Source organism: Sabethes cyaneus, chromosome 1 (genome assembly GCF_943734655.1).
Source record: "Sabethes cyaneus chromosome 1, idSabCyanKW18_F2, whole genome shotgun sequence".
Classification (NCBI taxonomy): domain Eukaryota; kingdom Metazoa; phylum Arthropoda; class Insecta; order Diptera; family Culicidae; genus Sabethes; species Sabethes cyaneus.
In genome coordinates this window covers 9,910,470-9,938,253 of record NC_071353.1, presented here as the reverse complement: position 1 = coordinate 9,938,253, position 27,784 = coordinate 9,910,470, and the positions used below count along the sequence as shown (strand labels likewise).

At 38.9% G+C, this 27,784-nt stretch overlaps 1 protein-coding gene across 1 annotated transcript; it reads right to left on the bottom strand.

Annotated features, from left to right (window-relative positions):
* Window positions 1-4,742: 4,742 nt before the first annotated feature.
* On the bottom strand, window positions 4,743-26,777 carry LOC128738678 (acyl-CoA Delta-9 desaturase). The gene is made up of 5 exons (XM_053833999.1): window positions 25,984-26,777; window positions 14,353-14,689; window positions 5,413-5,598; window positions 5,107-5,330; window positions 4,743-5,033 (listed from the first exon to the last, which is right to left on the bottom strand). The coding sequence occupies exons 1-5, from the start codon at window positions 26,351-26,353 to the stop codon at window positions 4,963-4,965; spliced, it is 1,188 nt and encodes a 395-aa protein (XP_053689974.1). The 5' UTR covers window positions 26,354-26,777; the 3' UTR covers window positions 4,743-4,962.
* Between the last annotated feature and the right edge of the window lie 1,007 nt (window positions 26,778-27,784).

The window sequence follows — 27,784 nt, the reverse complement described above, 5'->3', positions numbered from 1 at the left end:
CATATCATGGTATATAGAAATATTCATTAAATAACATCAATATAACATATTGAGTTATCCGTTAACAAAACAAGTTATCTTGTAGATATCGCTTTGTGATCAAACTTTGCTCGGGTTACCCTACTATTTTCTTGGCCTTTTCTATCTGCACCGTGTTGACTTTCCAAAGCGTTTCGAATTGGGCCCTAAAGCCCTATGTCGTTTTTAGCTTGAATCGATGAGGTTAGGGTTAGGAACAAATTTTTTGATATTCAATTTTATATTTTTAGGCTATTGCCGTTAAAAACCTTTTTTTTTAATTTTGTTAAATTTTGAACAAAAAATAAACATTTGGGCAACCTTATATAGACAAACTATAGTTGTGCATGGTTGTGTCAAGCGGTGTCTAGACAACACGAATTATAAAAAGAAACCATAGTATGTCTTGAAATGTCACGGAAAACTTTTTGTTTACCTTCACGCTCATGTGATAGTGTGTCAAAAAGTCAAAAGTTGCAAAGTCAGGAAATGGCTTGGCAATCGCGACCTAAAACATTTTCTGAGTTTACAGCTCATTTTCCGGTTCCGGTCATCTCAGTTTAATTAAGGCCTTTGTCAAAATCAGCAATAAGCGTAGTGACTGCACTTGGTCACAGCGTGGATGGCTTCAGTTTTCGGATGCAACACTCGCCATCGAGATGCGACCGTGTTTGGTTAGAAACGCACAGAAATTTTTGGTCTGCCGTTCGCCCTACTGCTGATTCACATCGGAGTAGCAGAACATACCAATCTGATTGATAATACGGTGCCAGTTTCGGTTGGCGTTTTTTTTTTCATACTGTTCTGCGGGGTCGATTGTACCGAGATTATACTGTTGGCCATCAGTTTGACATCGTTTAGTCATTAGCGCAAACTAGATTTGGGCAAAGTCTAGCACCGTGAATCGATGGATTGAAATACATTGCCCGAATCAAAACTTTTATCCGATAACTAGTACAAATTTGATGTTCCACTTCCTCACGACCAGCAAAACGCAGACAAGCACAAGAGACAACTGCGAAGCTGTAACTGTCAAAACGATCAGCTGCTCTAATGTCAAACCAGAGTTGCCAGTGAGAAAAAGTTATCATTGTTGCCAGAAACGTGTTATTTTCGTTATGTCAAGGAAGATCTATAATGTCAAGGGAGAATAAATTACAATATTTTTGTTTTTTAATTTTTTAGTGCTCTGCATCTTTTTAAAAAAGAAAAAAACTATACTCTGGTAGTCATAATGGGAAGCTTTATCGTTCCTTCTAAAAAAATCATCTTTTTATCACAAATTTTAGGACCCAATTGTAAACGGCACTAAAATTCCTTAAGTACCTACATCGATCGTAAAAAATGCAATTAAATCAAAAAATCAAAACAACGTTTAAAGAATACAAAGTCTGACTAACAGTGAATGTTTGTTCGCCATGAATCTCAGATTGCTTGGCTGTTTTGTGAGTCGTAACACATTCAAACTAAAGGACATAACGTTTAGTGCTTTCAGTTCTAACCCTTGCTATTACTAGCACGTTAAATGTTTTGATAAGACTTTTCTGGTTATTTTCTGAACCTGGGAGAAGATGTGGCTAATTACAAACGGATAAAGTATACTCTGTCGTTCACCCTGAACTGCATACTGTTTATTATTTTTCTCAGTCAAGGCCGCCAGTTTAGTGCTTTATGCAATTTATCCAGGTGCGGTGAGGACACGCAATTGTTTGCATCGATCATCTGTTTATCTTCGAAGTGGACAAGCGCACCTGGTATAAGGTAAGAAGCGTGCCACCATGTGGGTACGCGTCTCTTGCAATTTATTTGTTTTTTGTTTTTTCTCGTTGCGGCAATCATCTTTGTTTAGACAACAGTTGAAGATTGCTCACATTACAATCCGGTCGGCTCAGCAGGCTTTTTTTTCTTTAAAGTCAAAGAAAATAGTATGCTGCAAGTTGAGCGCGTGTTAAGATTCAACAGCATTCTTGCACATCATCTTATTTGAGGAAATCTGGTCTACTACGATTGGATATATTTGCGTTAACCCTTTATAAGGCAGTGGCAACTATATTGCCACCAACAAATTTTTTTTATTTTGCTTCTATAATTATATTGATGTCATTATAGACGCAAAACAAATATTTTTCGTTGGTGGCAATTTTATTGCCACGGCCTTATAAAGGGTTAAAGAATCTGACTAAAGAAATGACATCGGAGCTCAGTCACTCGCGGCCTCCTGTCATCATTAAACCTAATTTGCTCAACGATGATTGTTGTGCGTGACTCTGTTCAAAGTTGCTAGGAAAAGTTCGAACAATATTTTTTCGAGTTCAACATTTAGGCGATTTTATGAACTGTACGATACAAATTTGATTGCCTGGTGTTTTCGTTAGGCAGCACGGATCGATTTCGTGATGATACGATGATATTTGTTGCTGTTTGCTTGCAGTCAATATTTTCTCCCGCGTTGATCGACTGATACTCCGCAAGTTTTCGAGCAAAGATTCAGAAGGTTTCATCGAGATTCATGCGCACTTGGTTTCGATGAACCAAAAATGAGCCCCAATGTCATTTCTTTAGTCAGATTCTTTAATTTGCGTAGATAAGCAATATTGGAAAACGGTTGTATCTGAAAGCGAGAGAGAATCCAGCAGAACGACAGATTGCATGTTTTCTTAGTCTTCTTCTCCTTATTTTTTTAGAGAACAAATTTCAATCAGGTCATGCACACACGATTCTCTTGAAAACAAAATACAGTGTCTCAATTTTCGTTTTACACTCTTACAGTGACAATTCTTGCCAGGTTAGCGCTAACAGTTCGATGCACAATCCTCGTCCTTCTCACAGCATTGAACTAATTCTATCACCACAGATTAATTTACTCGATAATCTACTAAAGTTCCTTCCATGAGCGTCTTAGCAGAACCTAAAAGTAAAGAAATAGGATGAAAATTTTTCTGAAAAATAACGAAGTAAACAGTTGTGACTAGAAAAGGAAGAAATTGTACGAAATAATGTTTTATTCAAACGAGTACGAAGTTACCTAGGGGACTAACACTTTCGAAATGCAAAATCTCCCAAACCACAAATCTCAGGTAGGGTATGTTGCTACATCGTCGTAATTGCCTATTCCCGTCCTATCCAACACAAATTATTAAAAATATCAGCATTTCTATGACACACAATGCAAAACTAGTTATTCCCTAATATTTTAGTTTGTTGCCTATCACATGCGATCAATCAAAGTGAGCTGAGATCTATTTAAATGTTTTTTATCATTAAAGAAGTCCTACCAGCCAAATTTCCTACGTTTTTCGTGCGACGAAGAAGACAATGTCGACTAATCGTTTTTATTTCCGTCATTCATAAATGAAAATAACTCACGCAAGGCATTGTCGTTAGGAAAACTTGCCTGACCTGCAGAAATTTTGTAGAATAGCATTTGTCATGCCGTCCTACACAAATACATGCGCATTAGCTTCGTAAACACTGTTGTGATTTTTAGTTCGGACGATGAAAAATTTTGATGGACGGATTTTAACGGTACGACATATTTTAGAAATAAAGTCAGTTGCGTAATTTCAATAATATGCTTCAATAGTCGCTTTTCAGTGATTTCAATTTTCACGGATCGGAAGGTAAATGTGTTTTAGTCAAATCAGCACAAGAACTTTTGGAGTGTTCATTAAATCCATCCAACAAATGATGAAAATTAGAGTGGCTTTCCTTACTACGACGGAAATTAGAAAAAAAACCCTACTTCTTCAATAAGGTGGCTGGTAAGTGACATTGAAAGACTTTCTTTGGTGTCCTTCTTTTCCGATTATTATGATTAAGATTTTGCCATTCTTTGTTTTAAATTATGTGCCTAAAAATTAATGGAAAAAGCAGGTTTGTTGGTATGATTCTAAATCATCCTGGTTTAGCGATATTTGAATTTAAAAAAAAATAAAGAAGCGTCCCTACAAGCCATATGGATCAGTTCCTATAAACTTTTGGGAAATTTAATTTGCAATCGAAATGAGTAATTAGTAAACTTTGGCTCAAATCGGAGATGGTCGATTGCAAACGGTGTGGTCACTTCTCATGACGATACATAAAGTTTGGTATCGGATGATACTGTTGTCCCCGATTCTTCCTCTGTAGATTTGAACATGTACTAGGTATTGATTAAAAATTTGCCTGCTCGATTTAAGTTTTTTATTGGAAATTTATTTATTTTTTGGTTAGTCGAGCTTGGGCCTAGCTGAGTCTAGTTCTTCAATTCTATATACAAGTTTCAATTCTATATGAAATTAATCGGTAAAATACGTCTCTTTTTCATTGGTATTCATCAATAGCCACTGCCAGAACAAAAATATTATTTTAATATAAATCTTGGAACAAATTTCACGAAGAAGACCGTCTCATTATGGTCTTATCTATCTATTTAAATACAAATTTTGATTTATTACTTGAGTGAAAAAACTTGAGCATTAGAGGGTTAAAAATATCCATTATTACACTCTCTAAACGAGGTGAAAATAGCGCACTATCCTATATGCAAAGCCGAATTAAGTGCATATGTCATGTGTTCACGTGTTTACGTTGATTTCCTCATTGCAGAGTTACTCTCAGCGTTCGCCGAAGTAGAAAAGGCAGTCAAGGTTGGGTACCCTTAAAAGGAAACGTCGTCACCGGTTCACTCGAGCAGAAACGGAAAAATTCCTCTATGTTAAATAAAAAAAAGTTCATTTATTCGTTTATGTGAAGTTACGTTCCCATCTGATGAGACCCGGCTACAGTAGTGTTTACCTAAATGCTGCATACACAATTACATACATAGTATTATAAAATCTGGTTGCACTTAGCCTACCCCTTAAGCTGAAAATAACCAGGTAATTTGGTTGATCACAATCCGAAACAAACTCGACCGATGCCCAGCTGTCTACTGTCTGCTGCTGCTGCTGCTTGACAAACAATTTATGAGTTCTCCGTTGGGTCCGGCACCTCGACGTGATCCTTGAACGTAACGGTCAGATGGGTTCCATCACCTGTGCGGAGGAAAAATAGCATCAAGATAAGAACTACTTCCGAAGCTTTCCGAAACTAGATTTGCTACAGTACCATATTTCTCGATCGTTCGTCGAACCAACTCCTTCGACGGTTCCTTCAAATCGTACGCCCAGCCGATCTTGGCGAACGCATCCAACCAGAAGGTGGTCACATTGAATCGATAGTTGCCCAGTTCGGCTGCCTTGTAGTCCCAGGGGAAGACGTGGTGGTAGTTGTGCCATCCTTCGCCCATCGCTACCATCGCGACGACCTTATTTTCCACCGGTTGGATGCGTCTACCGAAAAAAAATTTAAATGCATTTGATTACAATCGATTCAGCCCAGCGGAACTGTTTTTTTCTTCTGTTCGTTACTCACTTGTCGTAGGGTCGAACACCGTAAATGTGAGCGGCACTGTTGACGGACCAGGTAAAGTTGAGACTCAGCACGTATCGCACGAAGCACTGGCTGAAGAAGGCCAGACGGAAGCTCTCACCCAGGAAGTACCACGGAATGAAGGTCGGCAGGAAGAAGCAGAACAGAAGCTTCATCAGAATGAAGTTGCTGGTGGGTGAAAATTAGAAATACAAAAAAAAAAAAAGTTTGTAATTAGTCTTTATGTACAGTTTGATGTAATAGTTGATTATTTCATAATTTCGGATTAACACATGGTTACAGGTTTAATTTGTGATCGTAACAATGCGTGTAGAAACGGTCGAATTGTGTTGGTTGCAACAAAAAGGTTGTGCTATGCTACACTGGACAACAAGATCAAACGAAATCATGTGCGTAAAAATCGACACTGGGCAGTGGTTGCCATTGTTGACGAAATATTAGCACCGAAAGTAAATCTTTCGAAGGCAGCAAGTTTTTTTTATTTCGACATACGTAATATGTTGACAACTGGGTGTATGCAATTTAAAGAAAGCTGTCTGTGTCAATTGAAAGCATCAAGTTCCACAATGTGCTTGATGATAGTTCGATTATCTGAAAATCCATCAAACAAGTTATGGATTGCAACACAACAGTGACGATCCGGTTGTGTTTGTTGTTCGGTCGAAAAACTTGTTCATCATAAAACGCTGCATTGATTATCTCTGCTTTTCTAAATGTTATCGATTATGATTATCCAAATTTTCTCATAGGTTGATCCTATTAACATACATATTAACTTGAATCAAGAGTATATCTGCACTATGTTGGATGCCATTTTCGAATTTAAATATGGTACAATGCCATTGAAAAGTGAATTGAGTGGTTTCGAATGACATTTATCATACGCCTGATTTTCAATCACAAAACTGTAAACATTGATGAAAGTTTTGAAAATTTATAAAATTTTTATGAGTAATACCGTGGGAGGCGCACATTTGTCTCTTTTGAGCCTCTTCCTAACAGGTATTTGGTCTTCGACACATTAGTTTTTAACCTCCTAGACTCCGCTTTCAGTCTGGCGTAGAATGCCTCCGCCGTCGCAAAGCTCCTGACTATGGTATCAAAGTCATCTGGGAAGCCTAGGAATTGTCTACTTTTGGTAAAAATCGTGCCTATCGTTTCAATGCCCGCTCATCAGATCACCCCCTCAAGAGCGATGTTGAACAGCATACAGAATAAGCCGTCACTTTGTCTCAATCCTCGCCGCATCCCGAAGGGACTCGAAAGTGACTCCGAGATGCGTACGAAACACGTAACTCGATCCAATGTATCTCTGATTAGTCGCGTCAGTTTGTTTCGGGAAACCGTTTTCGTGCGTTATCTGCCATAGCTGGTCTTGATTGACTGTATCATATGCTGCTTTGAAGTCAATAGAGATGTGATGCGTGGACACGTTGTGTTCCGGACACTTCTGTAAAATCTGTCGGTCCGTAGTTGCGTAAAAAAGCAGAAAGGTGAGGAGGGTTGGGGGGGGGAGAGGGTATTGGTAGCTACGTTTAACAACTAGTCGTTTTGACTCCTACCTTTTGTACAATGCTGGAAGGTGCATGGGTCGAACCATGCTATAATCTGAGATTATATCCGGATTCGAACCTACAACACCCGCCAGGGCATGTGGTTCGCTGGTACTTGTACCTTTGAACCATAGAGGCGCTGGACAAAAGGAGACTGCAAAACCTTCTTATCAAGCTAGCGACGCGTCTGGTTGGGGTTTAGACACAAATTGTGCCTCTTCCTCCGTCTACTGTAGATAACTACCGACTGGGAAGGTGACTGGCAGGACGCACTACGCAGGGCCTTACAACTTGCAAGATACTACACGTGACGTTGTTCGTCTGTCAGCGTGTTAGCCGCGATTCTCAGCGCGGGTTTTCGGGGAAAAGCCCCGTTCCTATGAAATAGACTAATGAAATGAAATAGATTTTATCGGCTTTTTGACGCTCTTTAAATAATTTTTAGTCATGTTTGTTTTTTTTTTTGGTTTTTTGTCGTGTTTGGCATTTTTTCGTCGCCTTCGTCGTGTTTTCATGTTTTTTTCCGTCGTCCATTTGTTCTTTTTGACACTTTTAAACGTCTTTTTCTCGCGCTTTTTTTATGTTTTTCGTCGTCGTTTTTGTCGCTGTTTTGGCATCTTTTCGTCAACTTATTGTTGTCTTTTCGACGCCTTTTGGTCGTCGTTTGGTCATCTTTTTGTTGTCGTTTTTTGCGTATTCGTCGTCTTTTTGTCATCTCTCTGTCGTATTTGTCATTTGTTTTTGTCATGTTTCTTGTTCTTTTCGTTGTTGTTTTGGCGTCTTTTCATCGTAGTTTCGCTATTTTTACATCGTTTCAGCGTTCAGCGTTTTGCTGCCATATGTTATCGTCTTTTATGGCGTATTTGGTTGATCGCTTTTCTGGTGTGTGTTTTCGGCGGGTTTTCATCGTATTTTTGTCGTGTTTCGTATTTTTTCAATGGGCTTTTCATCTATTTGTCGTTGCCTTTTGTTATGATTCTGTCGTGTTCTTGCTGCTTTTTTGTAGTTCCTTCGTCATGTTTTTGTTGCCTATTTACTGTCTCCTTGTCGTTCTTTCGTCGGCTTTTTGTCATCTCTTTGTTGTCTTTTCTTCGTTTCTTTGTCGTATTTTTGTTGTGTTTTCGTCATTTGTTTATCTTTTTTACGTCTTTTTTTTCGTTGTTTGTTCGACGGCTTTTATAGTCGTTTTTGTTGCTGTTTTGGCGTCTTTTCGTCGTGATTTTGTGGTCTTTTCTTCTTTTTCTGTTATCGTCTTTTGTCGTTATCTCGGTATTTTTTATTGTCCCCTCGTCGTTTTTTTTTTACTTTTTTTCGTTGTCTTCTTATTACCTCTGTATTATTCTTCCGTTGACTGTTCGACATCTTTTCGTCGTCTTTTTAGCATGTTTTGTCATTTTTTTACGCTTTTCAAATGACTTTTTATAGTTTTTGTCGTTTTTGTTGCTGTGTCTTTTCATCGTTTTTTCGGTCAACTTTCGACAACTTGACTTTTCGCCATTTTTTCGTAACTTTTCGACTTTTCACAATTATTTCATTGCATTTTCGTCGTCGTTTTGTCGTCTTTCGCCGTCTCCTCGTCGTCTATTTGCTGTCTTTTCATTGTTTGTTGGTCATCGTATTGTTGTCTCATCAACGCGTTTTAACATTTTTATTTTGTAGACTGTTTCGTACTCTTTTCTTTGTTTTTTTTTGTCATGTTTTTATTGTCTTTTGTCGTTGTTTCGCCTTTTTTCTACTCTTCTTCGCGGTTTCCCACTTTTTCGTCTATTCCATTCTATTTGTTATCAATACAATAAAAATTTTGTCTTTTTACTGCCTTTTTGTCGTTCTTACGTCGTCGTCTTCTTGTCGCCCTTGTGACACTTTTTAAAAAAAATTTTGTCGTTGTTTTGGCATCTTTTCGTCATCTCATTGCCTTTTTGCAGTCTTTTTGTTGTAGTTTTTTCGTATTCGTCGTCTTTTTATTGTCTCTCTACCGCATTTGCCATTTTATGACGTGTTCCTTGTTCTGTTTGTTGTTCCTTTGGCGTCTTTTCGTCATATTTTCGCTCATCGTTTGTATATCGTGTCTTTGTCTCTGTTCAGCGATTTATTGTCATATTTTATCGTCTTCTATGGCGTGTTAGGTTGATCGAGATTTTGGCGTTTTTAGGCGGCTTTTCCACGTATTTTTGTAGTCTTTTTTCAATGGCCTTTTCGCCTATTTTTTCATTACCTTTTGTCATATTTTCGTCATCGTTTTGTTGCCGATCTGCTGTCTTTTTGTCAATTTTTCGTCGGCTTTTTATCACCTCTTCATTGTTTTTTCTTCGTTTTTCTTAGTCGTACTTTTGTTGTATTTTCGTCTTTTGTTTGTCTTTTTTGCGTCGGTTTTTGTTTTTTCGACGGTTTTTGCCGTTTATGTCGTCTTTTTTGTTACTATTTTTGGCGTCTTTTCGTCGTCATTTTAACGTCTTTCCTTTGTTTTTTGTCATCATCTTCTTTCGTTGATTCGCCATGTTTTTTATTGTCCTTTCATTATTTTTTGCAATTCTTTTTATTACCTTCGTGTTGTTCTTTCGTCGTATGTTCGACCTTTTTCGTCATCTTTTTAGCATTTTTGTCACTTTTTTGACGATTTTCAAACAATTTTTTGTCATTATTCGTTGTGCTTGTTACTATTTATTTTCATTGTCTTTTCGCTAACTTTGCATCGAACTTTTGCCATCTCTTTTTAACTTTTTCATCGCATTTTTTTCGAAATTATGCTGTTTCTTCGTCGTATTTTTCTCATATATTTGCTGTCTTTTCGATGTTCTTCGGTCATCATACTGTCTTATTTTTTGTCATTTTTTAGTGTTCTTATCATCGTATTTTTGTTATCTTTTCATGATCTTTTTACCATCTTTTCATCGTTTTCTGACGCTTGCTTTTGGCATTTTTTGTCGCGTTCCTGCCATTTTTTGCAGTCTGTTTGGCGACGTATTTTCGTCATCTTTCGTCGTTCTTTCTTCCTTTTTTTTGTCATTTTGCTATCGTCTTTTTTACAACCTTTCGTCGTTTCGTTTTTTCCTCTTTGCTCCACTTTCTTCCCATTTTTCGTCAATCTATTTGTTGTCAATACAACAAAAATGTTGCCTTTTTACTTCCTTTTCATCGTTCTTATGTCATCTTGTTGTAGTGTATTCGGCATCTTTTCGTCGCTTTTTAAATTTGTCGTTTTTTTTGTATTTTTGGCGTGACTTTTGTGTCGCTGTTTTAGCGTCTTTTCGTCGTTTTTTCATTGTATTTTCGTGTTTAAATTTCGACGTTTTATCATCGTCTTTTCGTTACATATGGGACATTTATAGAACTAGTTCTAATCTATAATTTTACTGAAATGAGTCAAAATTGAGTCAAAGTGATCGAACATCCCACAATGGGCAAAAGCGAGCTCGTAATCCCAAGAATTAGAAGCTGCTGGGTTGGAGTTTTACAAGATACCTATTCTTATGTAAAAAATTGCAGGAAATCGATTGGTGATGATTTCATCCTGCGCAGACTTCGGGAAGTGGTTCATTTTGTTCTATTTTCCCCAAAAATCATGTTAGACAATCAGACACGAACCGGAGAGAATCAGACACGAACCGATTGTGGATTCATCACGGTACTAACCCAAGTAACCAAAAGTTCCGATAAAAGGGGATTTTTTGGCTTAATCAGCCAACGAAATGATTATGAATAGAACTCTATTCAACTTCATTTTTAAGTAATTAATCGTACTTTCAAGTTCGTATTTGATGATTAAACTTCGAAGGGAATACAAAGTAACTTCTAACAGAACTAAAAAGTTCGCAAAAAGTATACTTAAGTCGCTATATAGAACACTGTTCAGCCCAAAAAGAAACTCCAATAATTTTAGAAATAAAAAAAAGATTGGGGGAATATTTTCCCACTTCTTTTTGTTTTGCAGATTCATGACATTTCTCATTAACTAAGGCATTTAATTTCGGTTAATAACCGACTGTTTTTTTAAATAATAATTTATTGTAACTTACCACACACCACCAACCAAAATCTCGGGGATTTGAACTCGAGTACTTCTTTTCGGTGACTTAGACGCATACCACTGCTCCGTTGCTGGAATATGTGATTTGCATCGTTTTTACTCGATGTGCTAATTTCTCATTTATCACAGCCCCGAAACGAACTTACACTTAATAACAACTCATCGGCAAAATTCATGTCACTAGCGGCGTCAGAGATAGGGCAATGCATTAGGATAGGCTTGCAACGCGGAACGCTCGGGTTCAAATCCAGCAGCGGTCGGTGTTAGTTAAGCTTTTTTTATATAGTCTATCTTAATCGCATGACCGACGCAACCGACTTTGCAAAAGTTAGGATGAGGCGGAGGAAGAAAATAGAAAAGTATAAAAATAGAACTAAAAGTGTTGTTTTATAAACTTTCGCCAAAGTTTCTTTAGAAGCTGCTTAGCGCTCTATGCAGCGAACTTGAGGCAACTTTGAGTTCGGTTAATTACAAGTAAAGCTGCTTAGCCAGCTATAGATCCATAGACAAAAGCTTATTAACCTTCCTTAGACACCATTATCCGAACTCTAAGTTACTTTCAAGTTATATGTTGAACTTTCAAGCTGCATGCTGGACTTTAAAGTTGCTATAGATATTAACGGTACTTTAATGAGAATGAATTTCGGTTTACAAATGTAGTGTCTGGTTGTTCAGCAAGAAAGTTCTGCGGAACTAAATTTGAACCAAATATGAACTTTCAAGTTTGTTTCTTAAGTGAAATTCGAACTTTTGGTTGCTTGGGAAATCGATGACAATCAACTCTTTCGAGTAAATTGGTACTATTCGAGCTTATTCCCCTGTCTGAATTAGTTTTAATCACTTTATCTAGGTTTTATTACGTATTTAGGGGTGAATTGGGCAAAATTGACTATTCTTGCATTTCGCACAGTATGGAATGGATGGGATTTGATTCTTCTGATGTTTTGACAATATTTGGAAGCTTTTTGAGTTCGTTTCACGGGTGGCAAATAAGTTTTTATACTGTTTAATTAGCTTTTACATAATTTTTGGGGAAAATAGGACAAAATGGACCACTTCCCGAAGTCTGCGCAGGATGAAATCACCACCAATCGATTTCCTGCAATTTTTTACATTGGAGTAGATGTCTTGTAAGATTTCAAACCAGCGGCTTCTAATTCTTGGGATTACGAGCTCGTTTTTGCCCATTGTGGGATGGTTCGATCACTTTGACTCAATTTTGATTCATTTCAGCAAAATTATAGATTAGAACTAGTTCTATAAATGTCCCATATGTCACTTTGTCATATTAGGCCCCGTTAAGACGGTACTGTCAAATGAATCAAAATTGAGTCAAAGTGATCGAACCATCCCTGAGACCGATTATGCTTTTCGCTGTTTGACAGTTACCATACCACCATAATTTAATGAAGCTTTTGGTTACAAATCTATAATGTATGTTTTATAGCTATAGTTTGCTCTAGAAACAAGCTAAATCAGTCCGCCAGCAACTTTAAAATACATCCGTGAGAAGAAACGTTAAAGTTTTACTTTCAGATCGTTCTGATCGGTTTGGTTTACAGCGACCATAATAGAATATCCCACAGAATAATTAAAAAAATTCCAGCAGTCTCTGTTGAGTTGCAGCATATGCGCATTAAATTTAATCGTGCATATTAATATAATAGGTGGATAACCCCAACGATCCATCCAAATTATGCAGTTTTCAAAAACTGGATGTTTTAACAAAAATAATATATTCTGTTAGTCAATCTCAATTTCTAGCAAAAGAATCGACATAACTTTGTTTACACGTTTATTAAGAACAACTGGTGCAAGTTTCGTCGAAATATTCCGCCACGTTGCCGAGCAGTACAGAATGGGATTCGAACGACGTAAAAAAATCTTACACAAACACCTGGAAAATCCAAAGTGGTGTGCATCAAAGTTGGTTACTAAAGTGGTACAAATGCCAAAATCAACAATGTTTAATGTTCTGAAGGGTTATAACGAGAACCTAGGTGTGAAGAGACGGTAAAGAACGTTCAAGTAAACCGGAACTAAGGACTGAGAGTTGAGGAGGTGGTCCCGAGATTTGGCTAGAAGGTACAATACCAGCTATCAAACCACGCGGAATATCCTCGCTCGGGAAAGACTGTAGGTCTTACTGTGCCTGTAAACAACCGAAACTGCACCTGATGCAGAATTCGGTAGCCAAGAAGCGTGCTAGGCGTTTGTAGGGCAAGTTTTTACGAAATTCAACGGATATATTTTGATGGACGACAAAATTTACGTGAAAATCGAGTTCATGCAACTTTCCGTTAAAAAATTTTACATTGCAGTTGGGCGTCGCGAGTTCGTGTTTGCTAACAAATTTGAAATAAATTTGATAAATTCTGGCCTGATTAAGCTAGCTGTTACCACTCTAAAGTGGTACTAGAGTGGTATGCAGCTTGTCAAATAATGACTTCAGCGAAGCGGGGGGACAGTCAACAGTGCTAAGGAAATGCGATCAAAACGGAAGAAACATACTGATTCAGTAACATCTTCAACTGTGCAGGGTATGATGAGTTCTATTAAAAAAAAAGTTCGAGATTTTATCAGAACCAGAGAAGTGTTAATAATGTAACACTGTGAAACTTAAAGCTGAATAAAAGTACTGCAATTCAGTCATTTATGGGTTTTGACTGCGACACTCCAGTCCCGAGTTATAGCTTGTTCTATGCGTCCAAATTTACTTTTAGTCAGGCTTTAATTGTATTAAAATAATCGAGTTCAAATATTCAAAACCCTACCAGCTTTTCGTAACAAACATGAAACAGGAAGAATCACGCCTTTGCCATCGCCCACCGCCGTTGTTGCCGGCGGGTTCGTTTTGCTTTCTTTCCACCAATTCGTATACCTAGATATGAACATATGCAAAGTAGCAAAAGTCGAAGTTGAAAGTTTTATTGGTATCCGGCATGCAGAGACAGCTGAGAATTTGCCTAAATTTTGTAACCGGTTTGGTTAATTGCTAACGCTGTTTATGTAATCAACCGTCACCCGGCGGTTTCAGGAAAGATACGGCCTGAATGGGTGAGACAGCAGGTGGCACTTAGTTTTCGCTGTTAAGCGATAATTGCTTCGCTGTTTGAGTTTCACTATTAGTTCAGTCTCGTAGTCAAGACACATTATGGTCCATCCTAAAGTGACGAAAACAGAAATAAACTAAGCCATTTTGATGATTTATATTTCATCTTCCCGTGACTGCGTCACTGCCATGGTCATTGAAACGAATGAAAAACTTAAATTTCTGCCATCATTGAAAAAAGGTCGACGACGTCGACTGTGCGAGGGTGGGAAAAGTGTGCTCTTACTTACTTGTGATGAAACCGTACCACGGGATCACTGGTGATATCACTCATGTCGATCAGTCGGCCCTTCTTGATGCATTCCGGGTGCTTACGCAGCATCAGCCAGCCAACGTGCGCGTACAGGAAGCCTCGGTTGGAATTGTGTGGATCGCCATCCGTTTCCGAGTACTTGTGATGGATACGATGGTCGCGCACCCAGTCGTAGATGGTGTTCTGGCCGGCGATCGAGTAGCAGATCGCCAGGATGATTCGCAGCGGGAGCTTCGCCTTGTACGCCCGATGGCACCACAGCCGGTGCACTCCAGCCGTTACGCCAAATCCGGCGCAGCCTCCCACGAAGAATCCTACGGGACGGGTAGATAGGAAGAATAAATATTGAAAAATTCCTAGTTACTTGTCTTAATTTTGGTTTGAAAATAGTTCAGATCCAATCGATTTTTGTATAAACACTGATCTATGTAAATATACTGTTACTCGGTTTTCATATGCACAGTCAATAATACTGCCGACAGTCTTTGCGATTTGTTTGACACCGACATCTGTATGCATTAATATGCAAGTTTATTGACCGCATAAAATAAAGTCAAAACTTGTTGAATAGCTGAACTAGCAGAGAAAAAATGCAACATAATGCCAATGTGTCCAAATTTATCAACTGTCGGCTAAGGTTGTGCTAAACTTGACAGCTCATATGGATTATCTTTTTTCTATAACTCTATAACAGGAATATTTCCTGTTTGAACAGTGGACCGACGGACAGGTGACAGTGACAAGTTGCAACAACCCGAACCCGAAACAGCAATCAACCATTGCACCGAAATTCCAAAGAAGGAAAGAGAGCGGAAAAATAGACGGACAGAGTTGCAAAAACAAAATCCAACGTCCCAAATCCAGTTGACCGTGGCGGGTTGGCCTGACCAAGGCCACTGCCGCTGTTTGCTAGCAACCTACGCGTAAAACAACGGCTGAATCGGGATGCACTTTTACTTCGGCAAGCAAGCCGAAATTGCACTTGACTGTCGAGTCTGTCGACTGTCGTTGCTACCAGTTCAATGATTGCAAAAATGTGATCCAAAAACCCTTTAGAGACTGCGTCGCCAAGTGTACTGGCGAGGCTTCGACCCTTCACTGCGCTCTGTTTCAGGGACTAACTGTTCGATTGATTACGCAATCAATGAGTTACTGAGTTGATATTCAAATTATTTTAGGTTTACCTGAACTTATTCCTCCAATTTTAAACGACAGATTTTAACCCGAAATATTCATTTGTGGTCACATGACATGACACTTTCAACTGGTGGCGAATTGTATTCTAGGATGTTAGCCTCGGTACTCACTGCAATAAGTCTCGTCTGTTCTTGCGCTCCACTCGATTGTGAAAATTTGTTATGATACATTCTCAGGGAATTTAAATTTCGCACATACGTTAGACGACATCCGACTCAAGTTAAAAATCAATAAAATTTTACTAACTACCTGTGAATGGTAATTATCTGTCTGTGCTATTTTTACCGCATTTGGATATATCGTTCACGAACTAATTACGTAAAGTTATTTTAAGCGATTGGATTGCACATTGCCCACTTGTTTGTTTTCGTAATATAAATCTACGATTTATTATTTGTCTTCAACGCACGGACTTGACCTGAACAAATTGATTCGTTTCACTTTTTTGGTTTATCTTTGTTGCCGCCAGAAAATGGATCACCGTTTTTAACCTTCAGCTTTAGTTAATAGCGATCTCCGAGCTTCGCACTACTGGTTGAAAGCTGAAGTGCAATAATCAATTCGTATATGGTTTTATATCTTCGTTTGCACTGACTATTCCTTGTAATACAGTTACTCAGAAAATGATAGTTCAAGATTTTTCGTTTATCTAGTGTGACACGGCCTGAGATAAGTATTAAGTCAGCATTTGGGTTTGGATTGATTTCAAAATGATAGTTAGTTCTGTCTAAACTAAATCTTGAAATCATTTTTTGTCCTGTTACTGTTATTGGTTGTTTCTGGCGCCGCAAGTATATGTTGGCGACTTAATAATTATCATATGCGACTCGAACAACGTTTTATCTTTGATCGAGCAATGTTTTGTTTTGTAATTTGGCAAAAAAAATAAACTTGTTTTCGTTTGATCGTAAAATACGTTTTCGGCGTGTTGACAGCGATGAACAATCAGTGTGAAATGGAGATATCGAGTGATCATTTGCGAGCGAAATAAATTCATATTTTGTTCACTACCTTTCGCGTCGGCGAATCTTCGCCAGCAAATATAGGATAAAAATTCTTTCTTATTGCCTAATTTAAATCGCTGATAAGCTGGCGATAAGCAATCGTTGCGATGAAAATTAGCCACATTGGCTGTAATCATAACGCAAGACACACGAGAGAAATTTTACCCAGTGACCTACAACGTAAAGGACGTATGTTTCCAAGATAATGTCTAAGATGTGGTTCAAGCTCAACAAGTCTTGCGCGCCAAGGTTGGTTTGCGAGGGTCAACATTATTAAATAATTAATTCTCCGGAAACTACAAAGGCGTTGAAAACCGCGAACCGTTGAAGCCAAGGGCTATTGTCGTGGTTGAAAGATGTTAATTTAAAAGCCATCAGTGGTCCAAAAAAAGCAATCTAGGCTGAAAATACTTAAGCGATGACTTTGAAAATCGATGCATAGGCTGAGATTTGTATCTAAACGTACCGTGAAGGGGCCATTTGACCCCTTGCTTTTTTGACTCTTTTTAGCAGCGTTATAGCACTATATCGCATAATTGATTTTATTAGAAAATATATTTAAAACATAATACCAATTTATCTTTTTGATTTTTATATTCGTGGAGTTCAGTCAGTACGTTTAGTGTTAAAGTGGTTGTTGTTCTGTTCTGTTATTAGTGTTCGAAACACCGGCAAGGAGGAGCGAACGAGATAAATCTGCAGAAAAGCATTCGACTGGAACCTGCGAGGACAACGAAGAAGAGGCCCAGACCCAGAGGTTCAAAGCGACAGTACTTAGCCAACGACTTCCGGGCTGCGGATGATAATCTGTCCTTTGTTCTGCCGGACCGACGGTTATAGACCAATACGTAAGCAAGAAAGAATGCGGCCAAAGTAACGAAATTTAACAACGATGCCATCATAGTTATCTTCATATGCAGCCATCCGATGAATGCAGTACGTTTTCTCATCAATTCTCTTGATGTAACTCTGGTTGATAGTCATGTTATCAAACGCATCGACAACAGACAAACAACTCAATGTATACTACCAGAACGTCCGAGGTTTACGTACAAAGATGAATGAGGTGTTCGTTGCTATCTCCGAGACAGAAACCTGACTAAATGATGAAGTCATCGAACTTAAATTGCTTTAACCAATGCATTCTGTCTGCAGAAAATAACGGGATCCCTCTGGTGGTAGAAAATATGAGACGGAGGGGTTCTCATCGCTGTGTCAGCGATGGCCTTGTTTTGCCTGTGTTGACTTTCTTTTTGTGGTTACAGAAGTCTCATAGCCGCTAATTAATATCGAAGATATTCTGGCTGCATCACTGAAGTCTTCGGAAGAGGTCTTTAACATCTAGGTCTGACCAAATTCCGTCTAAAAATTTAGTGCAAAATTTGGCACAGTTTACTACGTACTGCATTAGGTTTACGCCCAAACTTATACTTTACTTGCCGCATCCTAACTGCAGAAATAGGAATCGCAAATTTTCACTAGCTGATCAGAAGGAACCACAAGGAAGTAATCTGGAACCATTACTGTTTCTATTGCTTTTAAACGATGTCTGGTATCAGACATCGGAGGAGAAATCGAGCATGCAGTAAGATACGATACACTAACCCTTAGAATAGCAGTCGACAGTTAACAGTCGAAATGATGTTTGCCAAATACGGATTTCTCTGAAAGTGTTAGTCGGTTCGCGATTTAGCCCCGGTGGCTTAGTGTAGGATGCCTAGGGGATACTACACTAGCCCTTTGCCTTTGCACGTTGCCCTTTATGCCCTTGTTTAGTCCGCCGTACGAATTTACCCGTCATTAAGTTCGTTAGCTTTTTGTTTACCCTGAGGTATTCTAGCCATACCGGGAATGATCCCAAGAACACGCTTCTTCACGGCAGGATACTAGGGTATGTTGCTGCTTCGTCGTAATTGCCTATTCCCGTCCTATCCAACACAAATTATTAAAAATAACAGCATTTTTATGACACACAATGCAAAACCTAATTTAGTTATTCTCTAATAATTTAGTTTGTTTAGAAATGTTTAGAAATAAACCCTACTTACCTGGCGCTTAAGTGACGGTTGTGATTGCTCCCTGTTCGAAAATCCATCCCACCCCGTTACGAATTCGAAAGCAAGGCATATAGGTAAGCTGGAAGACTACAATTCTATGAACTTGTAATTCTACATTTTAAAAGTTTTTGTCACCCCCCCCCCCCCTCCTCGAAAATTGGCTTGAAAGATCTGGGGGCAAAAAAATAATTTGTAGGAAATAAGTTGAATTTTTTAAAAATCAATTGTCTGTGGGCTGTACAGCCTGAAAAACTTGAAAAATGGGTGTATGACTTGAGTTAACGCTTCTAGCATGAAATAGAAATGGAAATCCAAACAGCGAAATTTCCGAAAATCGGCCATACAAATTTTCTTTCGTTTTTGTCTTTTTTCTCGTAGATTTTTGCATGGAAATTAACAACTTATATATTAAAATATAAGTCTGATAAGTATAATAGGTCTGCGAAAACTAAACAATGTTTATGTTTTTCCACTCAACCAGCAAACAATCGTAGTGGCTTCCATAGTAACCGGAATAACAGCGCCTTAATTTAATGCCAAAACCGAATTGTAGGTACCCTTCACAAAGTTATACCCCCCAGCCGCCATTACCGCTTGTGGAAAGCTGGATAGAATCGTAGGACTGGCCCAAAGATTGTTCTGTACTCTAACAACCAATTGGAAAGTCTGTCGAATAAAAATAGTAGGGTAAGCGTGCCAATAGTGGCACATTTAGCAGTAAAATTTAAAAATTTTTGGTCAAAATACAGTGATATCAGAACAAATACACTTGCACACGCACACGAATGATTGAAGCAATTTTAATCTTACTAGAAATGACTGTTGGAATCATTTCAAAGTCGAATTTTGTTAAAGAGAAAGATTTTTTCTACCATCATTGGTTTGCCTACTATAGTGGTGGTATGGTTCCTACCGAAATCCCTAGACTGGACGCATCGTAAACTCATAATGGAGGCAACACATTCAACATTCAATTACTGCAATAAAAACTAATACAAACTGAATCTACTTGTTTGCATGAGATTAAGTACTCACTTTACATGCTCGACAGATTTAAATTTCTTAAATCCAAAAATAAATATTACCAGAAAAAGATTGAATTCAAAACCTATTTCAGCAGCTATGCAGGATTCAATTTTATTCAGGAAATCTTAACAAAACCATATTTCTACTAAATTTATTTTACCGTTAAGAGAAGAGACGCTTATTTCAAGGGAACTTATATAACTCAGGTGCACGTTATATATACGTTATTTAGAAGTATAATTGCATTTCATTTCATCAAGGACGTTTTTTATTTAACGGGAAATTAGCAGTCATCAATTTTTCGTCGAAAAGCCCAATTTTGGAAGCAGTTTTTAGACCCAAAAGCGGAGTTTTGTTCGTAAAATTGTAAATACTGCATTCTTCTTGCAAATCTGAACACCGCGAATATATTTTCATGAACAGAATTTTTGTTTCAAACAAAAAAACTGCTTTTGAAATTGGCAGAACCGATGACGACTAATTTCACCTTAAGTACCATCACTATTGGTACTGACTTCGTTAAGGGGACACTTAGTCTATGTAAAGTTTGGAAAACGGAATGTAGAATGCTTTGCAGGATAGCCCGGAGGTCAGTTACGTCCTTAATACTTAAAGTTTGGGGAACGGCCGGCTGGACTTGTTAATTGCCGTATATTTTCTCTATACATGGGCCTTAGCATAAGCTACCGAAACGGGGCAGGTTCCTCACCTACTGTATTTCCCTAGGCGAATTCTCCATCGCTTTCTTCTATTATATCGACCGGCAAATTACACTTTGCGTGTAATTACACTCCGAGTTTCTAATTTGTTATTTTACCCCGCGAAAGTTCATTTGCAAGCTCAAATGCAAGCGGAGCGCGAAAAAGGCATGCTTGCGAAACAGCTTTTGTTTAACACCAATTTCATTGCGCGCATCCTTGGAGAAACCGGGCCGCGCATTCCGATGATGTTCGTTGGTCGTTCTACTATCTGATAAACGCGGCTGGTTTTACTATTGATCGGAATTTAAACCTGTGGGTCCAGGTTAGACCTTTGAATAGGATTAGATAGAGGGTACCCAAGCAACAATGTGGGTTTTATTGTACTTTTATGACGATTTTCATAACCAATTTTGGACTTAAATGCCATCATAAGAGGGTAGTAAAATCAAAATTGTTACTCGGATATGGTCGTTATTCAAGTCTGGCTATAGTGTTGTGAGGAATAACATTGCGATAGATTTTAGTAATTCCATGAGGTTGGGTGAAATTCCCTAAGAGTTGCAGGTTTTACCAGAGTAAATAAAAATCGGTGAGAATTCCCGGTTTTTCCAGGTAGTTCACACCCTGGACTAGTACTGAAGGATGTAACGGATCAACTTTGAAAACAAGTTCAAACGGTTTGATCACATCACTCTGATTGACAGCATTGACAAGAGCAAACACCAAGTTCAACACCCGATCACAATTATACGTGAATGGATTTATCTGCTGCATGACGAGTGCAGTGTTTACAGCAGTAAATACAGAGCTAGTATGATTGATTTGAACTTGTCCAGAAGCTGGGTCCAGCAGTCCAACGAAGGCCGGGTTGGTTGTAAGTAGCTGAAAGTCTAATGATCCTAGTTTCTCGGATTTCGTGAAAACAAAATCTTTACGACGCTCAATGCACGGGGAAATAGAAAAAACAGGAGGAATATACACAACGCCAAAACAGATAGTTTGGTTACCTCCATTACCTACGCTAACTGAGATGAAGAAGTCGTCGACTTTGGTGCGTAGTCCTCTAACGTCTTCATAGTATACACGGATACAGTCAGATTTTCGAAGAGTGTCCTCAGTCGCAATAGGAGCCTTGTAAGTCGCAGGGGACTGCACAATTTCGTTGTCCCGTCAGTAGAACGAGTGAGATTAAACTTCTCATTCAGCGGTTTGACTACAGCAGATGGAGGAAGAGGCACAGTTCGTATCTAAAATTACTCAGCCCGCCAGTGTGGGTGGAGTTTACGAATACGACGCACGTTTAATAAGGGTGTTGTGGAGTAACTCTTTTGTCCAGCCCTCGGTGGGTCAAAGGATCATTATTACCGGCGAGCCGCATGGCCTGGGAGGAGTAGTGGATTCGAATCCGGTTTTAACCCATTAAGCCCACCACTTTTCCCAGCAGGGATAGAAAGTTGAAACTTTCAGGAAAAATCGCTGAAAGTTCAGCGCATCCGCTCTGCTATTGCGCAGCTCTTGCATTATCAAGGCACAACTTCTTAGGAAGTTTTCTTCTTACTCCATATCAGGTATAGAGTCTAAATCCCAAAACGGTCATTGGCTTTATAAACCATGTAGTACCGAATTGGGGCACAGGATTACAACTATCCCGCTCAACTCCATTAAGGGGTATGAGCGGTCCGTAAACTGTGTACAGCAATCGGGGCCTGCCACAAAAGACGATCATTAAGACTGTCGCAGTGGCCTTTTAACCCAATGCCCTTCTGGCATACAAAAAAAAAATGCAGTTTGAATGCTAAATGCATGTCATCGCAGCCTGATTCAATGCCTACCAACACCTTCCGGATAGGTTGTAACATTGAATTTGGGTCCATGAAACTGTCGTTGTTGTCACTCAATTTCTCCAGATATTCCGCAGGCAAAGGTACTTTAACAATTTTATTACGCTCTTATCACAACGACCGCTCCATCTACCATCAGTGTTCGAAACTGCGAATTCTATGTTATGTAAACTTTTATAATGTTTCCGGGATATTTTGAACAAGCGAGAGATAAGATTTACATTCATTTGTTTACTAAAAAGCAACGACATCAAATGAAACACCGCAGCGAACGAACGAAAACAAACGTTCCCGTTGCAAATTTTGAACATCGTTTCTTCCTAGCGTTGCGTTTTGCAAAAGCAAAGCTTAAAACCTATCTTAAAATTACAAAAATAATTAAAATTATGAAACAAACTATTTTTTGGCAAGCAACCGATTCTTACTAACACTGACGTTAATAGAGGTAAAATCGAGTTTTATGAGCATTTTTCCTTAATTTTCTGAAAAATAACAAAATCTGTTGTTTTGTCACAGCTGTAATTATGTTACAAGTATCATCTGACCTTTGAGCAAAAACAGGTCGAAAAGATTTTTTTCCAATCTTTCTTTGTTTCTCAGGGTCCAAGTTGATATCTTAAACCGGGTCTTGTCTAGAATCGAATGAAAGTGCGTTGCGTTTTCGCATCGTTGGTAGAAAATGGGTTAATGCTCGGATTACAGTTTGATTCGATCCATGAATCCCCCAGCTTGGATAAAAAGATTGCAGTACACAACTTCTTGAGCGTTGCTTCATTGACCCTCCCTTACCCCTCAGCTTCCACTCTTTCCCCTTTTTACCGTTTCCCCGTTTTCCTCTTTTCCCTCCGTTAACTATAAAAAACTACTGTTAAAGAAAATAACGGGTGACAACTAAAATTTTGGATTTTTTTTCCCAAGCTGTCAAAAAAAGACAAAGATACATGAAGTAGATCTGATTTACCGAAATTAAAGATACATGCATCTTTTGATTCTATCAATCAACTGTGACTCTCCAGTTGTTTTTGTACACCAAGGAACTCAAAATCCCGAAGAAATCTTCAATTGGGCGCACTGAGACAGATTTGTCGGGTCGTGGTTTTTGGGTTCAAATGGGATCGAATGGGTGTTCAAGAACGATTGTCTTTTTTTGACGTAATGCGATGATGCTCTATCCAACCAAAGCACGTATAGTTGTTGGGCATCTTAAGATATGGTAAACAGTCGAAGCCGCAACATATTCGCTTTTTAAATGTTGTACCGTATACTTTTTGCCGAGATTTCTGTGGCAGTTCGGAGAAGTGTAAACGTGCTCTCGAAATGCTTCTTGTTTCGACGCCATTTTAAGGAAAGTTAGGCAGGCACAAACAAAACAAAAAATATTGACAAAAAGAGGAGAGAGAAAGCTAACACATACATACTCTCATTTCTCTCTGAGCTCATTTGTTGTTGAGTACAGAAGCCTCGAAAAAATTTTAATTGTCACCCGTTAAAAAGAAATTTAAAAAAAAACTTTTTCGCTTTTTCGTCGTTTACCTTGTACAGATAAGAATTAATTCTTGAATAAGTTTATTTAACTATACAAACAATTTGTGACCAATCTATTTTAAATTATTTTAGATCAAATTGGGTCTCGAATTTGGCACGGTTTCGATTTTGTCAATAATGACACGCATGTGTCATCCCACTCTACACAGAATATGTTTAATCATTTTAAATCTACGCTTAATACTGGTGATGATTTTCTGAGTGTCTCTCACAAACTTATGTTAATACTCCAAAAAAGAAACCTTCGAATATGGTACGCACCACGGAACAGGCCCGGATATTATTGCACAAGTTTCAAGCTGCCTTATTCGGTAAGTGTGGGCGCAATTCGAATGGCTAAAATATTAGATGCCTCGATTGACAAAATAAACGAACCAAACGGCTGCAAAGATGTGATTAAGAACGACGTAATGCAGTGGCAGAGGAATAGAGTTTGTAAAGGTATCATCAAGATTTTGACGAGAGTTTTATCTCTTGTTCCCAAATCTATCATTGTTAGGGTTGTGATAACGTCTCTTCCGACATAATGATTGTGACTTAATTTCTTTACTATATATGCACCTACAGTTAAAATTGTCACAGAAAACTACTTTGTTAATATTAATATAGTTCATGAAATTTCTAACGAACTTGAAAAACAATGTAAAATTATTTCAAACAGTACATGTTCATCGCGGATTTCTTCCCATTCATTTTCATGGTTCTGACAATTCTTTAAAAAAATCTTCAGTTTGAAAAATGTGTGAAAAATAGCATATTTGAAAACAATATGCTTGCAAAAAAAAAGGTTGGGAAACCCTTCGCACGATCGTGCTACGAATCATTGAATTTTGTTGAAATGAAAAAATATCATTTAATGATAGGGTAGATGCTCCAGTAATGGAGGAGTTATGTCAGGGGATAGTATTTAAAGGCAATTAGAATGCTTAATTTACCAGTTTCCAATTGAACTATTTGATAATATGGTGCACCATATTGTTGGTTTTAAATACATACCAAATTATACGATTCTGTTGGTTAATATGTCTAAAATTTTGCTTTTCCTGACATTAGTCTGTGCTCCTAAAGTAGTGGTAATATTCTGTAATAGTGGAAAATTTGCTTATAACAGTGGAATTTGGTTTACCGCCCTTAGTAACGCTTGCAGTGAGCATGGAAGCAGGTGGATAACAGCGTAGGCTTGTTAAAATGCTACGAATTGTTGCGAATTTCTTAGCCAATTGCACCTTATTGGTCTGTTCAAAAGGAATTTATCATTTCTGTACCATACATACATACATACTCTCATTTCTCTCTGAGCTCATTTGTTGTTGAGTACAGGAGCCTCGAAAAAATTTTAATTGTCACCCGTTAAAAAGAAATTTAAAAAAAAACTTTTTCATATATTTAACAATCGAAAATTGAAATTCTGTTGGAATTATTCTGTAATCCGCCAAAATTATGAAATGATTCGAGTTTCCACTATTACTGGTACACCCACTATTACTAGTACATCTACCCTATGTATAGCAAAATCGAAACATTCTCCGAAATCACTGGAGAAGGCATTACAGTAATACCATGATATAACGCAACCTCGATTCAAAGCAACTTCGATAAAACTTCGATTGCTACTGTGCGAAAATTATTTCTACGTTCTACGAGACGGCCAAAACAAATTTCAAACATTTCTCTGCGCAGCCATTCGCCATTCGCGGTTCGTCCGAGCTGCGCTGTTGTTAGCCGCAGCAGATTTCATATTGTAATCGATTTATATTAATGAAAAATGATTTACACAACACCCCGAATGGAGGACAAAAACAGTCAATGGCGCGTCTTTTGGCTTGGCTTGCCCGCTGCTGAGCCAAGCAGAGATAGAGCTTACATAATCGTTGAAGCGTCGAACCAGCCGAAAACTGCGTGAGTCAGACGCCGCCGTCGCGTCGTCGTCGTCGTCGTCGTCGTCGCATGGTCGACTTGAATGCAAACTTGCACGCCATCCGAACGGCTGTGGCTGATTGACTTCTTCAGTGACTTCAACGCGCGTGTGCGGGAGGTAAAGCCCTTTTGGGTTTCCGGTTTCCCACAGTAATGATCAAATAATCGATTTGTCGTGACTGGAATTTTCCTTGCATTTTGACACAAATCAGGCATTCTTTTAAATTGCCGATTAGCCCTACGTTATTATGCTAAACTGAAAATTATGAAAGTCAGCCACGTTTTTTTAAGCGTGGTTATAACCAGCGGACCAAACTCACCCCAGAGGTAGGTAACGAGCGTCGCGTTAAACACGTAATTTATGAAGGCAACGATCGCAATCAGATGAAACACTCCGATCATCAGCACGTTGTTCCACTTGATTTCAGCATCGAACTCGTAGCCGAAATACTGCCGAAGGATATCGGTCAGCCAGTGGCCCCATTCGGTTTGCTTCCACTTGTTGTAGTGCTCCAGATAGGCGTTGATGTCCTGCTCGGTGATGCTCCGGTCATCGCCGAGAACTGCTTCGTTATTGTTGACATCGTTGATGATCGCCTTCCCTTTCCCGGTTTTGATATTCTTCGCCATCGAGTCCTGCGCGGTAGTTCCCGCCATAAACTGAACCGTGTTGATAACCCGCACCGTCATTTTCGCTTCGATTCTTTCTTCCGTTTAAAATAAAACCAACCACCAAAAGCAAACTTTCACAAATCGACGCTATCTTCGAACTGGCTTATGCACATTTCTTCGAAAAACTATCAACTTAATTGCCCACTCATTCAAATCGATCTTTCCACCTTTTTCGTTTTCTTCTCTAGTGGCCAACTCTGGCCCGCGCACCGGACCGCTCTGCACTGGGCTACGAGAAAAGTGACCGCACAGTTCGGACTACACCACCGAAATGAACACCCAGCTAGTCGACCGATTCGGCTCAAGGCTCAAATTTTTCTTCTCTAATGGTTTCGTGCTTCTTCTCTACTCGACGGCGCACACCTTTACAGGGGACATTTTCCCGCAGAGATGTTCGCGCCGAATTGTCACGTCACGCCTAAAAGGTACGAGATCGTTGAATCGATGAAACCGAGCAACACCACTACTGGCTGGATGTAGGCTGCGAGATGGAAACTTTTAGACGGTTCTTTCGTCGTCGGCTGATTGGTACATACTAAACTGCCACTCGATAAATTATTCCTTCTTCAAGTCTCCAACGGCAACAACGACGAAAATGGTGACGATGGTGGTGTTGGATCTAGGATTCGAAGGTATTGCGTATTCAGGTACAACCAAGATGACTGCATGATTCAGGTAGGGATAAAGGTAGCGACTATTTGTGAGCTTTTTGTTGTGACATAAGTTTCTACAACCTGTTGCGGACAACTGCTGCGTCATTTGACAGAGTGGGTGCCTCTGCATAATCAGATCGCTTGCATCTGTTACAGTTCAGACGGCTCGAGGGTCCAATTTTTGGCACTTGTGTATCACTTCCACAGTCAACGTTTTTTTTTATTACCCTACAGGGGGTTCGGTCGCTTGAAACACGGCTTTTTATTGTTTCTCTTGTAAGATGCTGCTTGATTATATCGGCGTGAATTGATCAAAACAAACAGCAATCTGGTTGATGATGTCGAACCATTTCGTTTGCCACGTGTCGGTGGCATTCGATGGCTTTGCACTGACTGCGATGGGCCCGGGCTAGCCGGATTGTGAGAAATGGTAATTATAGTGACTATGGCGAGGGTGCAGCAGCTAATGACGACGACAAACCCATTGTTTGGTGGTGTTTTGGGGTCATACATTTTTCACGGTTGATCCCGCAAAGATAACATCGGTTAGGTGATGGAGATGGTTTTTTTTTCTTTTCTCGCTGAAGGCGATCGTGTTAGCTGACAGCGAGGATGTTACGTGAAAATGTGTACAATCTCTTTGCCATTCTTTTACTAACGTGATACCAATATCAAGTGAACCAAGACATAGGACAAAACTGCTAACAAAATGTGACTTGACCGATCGGTTTGCATCAAAATGAGGGCTATTGTTAGAAAATATGTCCGTTGTCACCATTGTTAAGTTTGGAATGTG

Bases quoted from the DNA above. Each gene is read 5' to 3' on its own strand.
- LOC128738678 (XM_053833999.1), bottom strand. From the start codon at position 26,353: ATGACGGTGCGGGTTATCAACACGGTTCAGTTTATGGCGGGAACTACC. The intron at 14,690-25,983 runs GTGAGTTTGGTC...CCCGTCCCGTAG, and splicing joins GCTCGTTACCTACCTCTGGG to GATTCTTCGTGGGAGGCTGC. The intron at 5,034-5,106 runs GTACTGTAGCAA...TCCTCCGCACAG, and splicing joins ACGAACGATCGAGAAATATG to GTGATGGAACCCATCTGACC.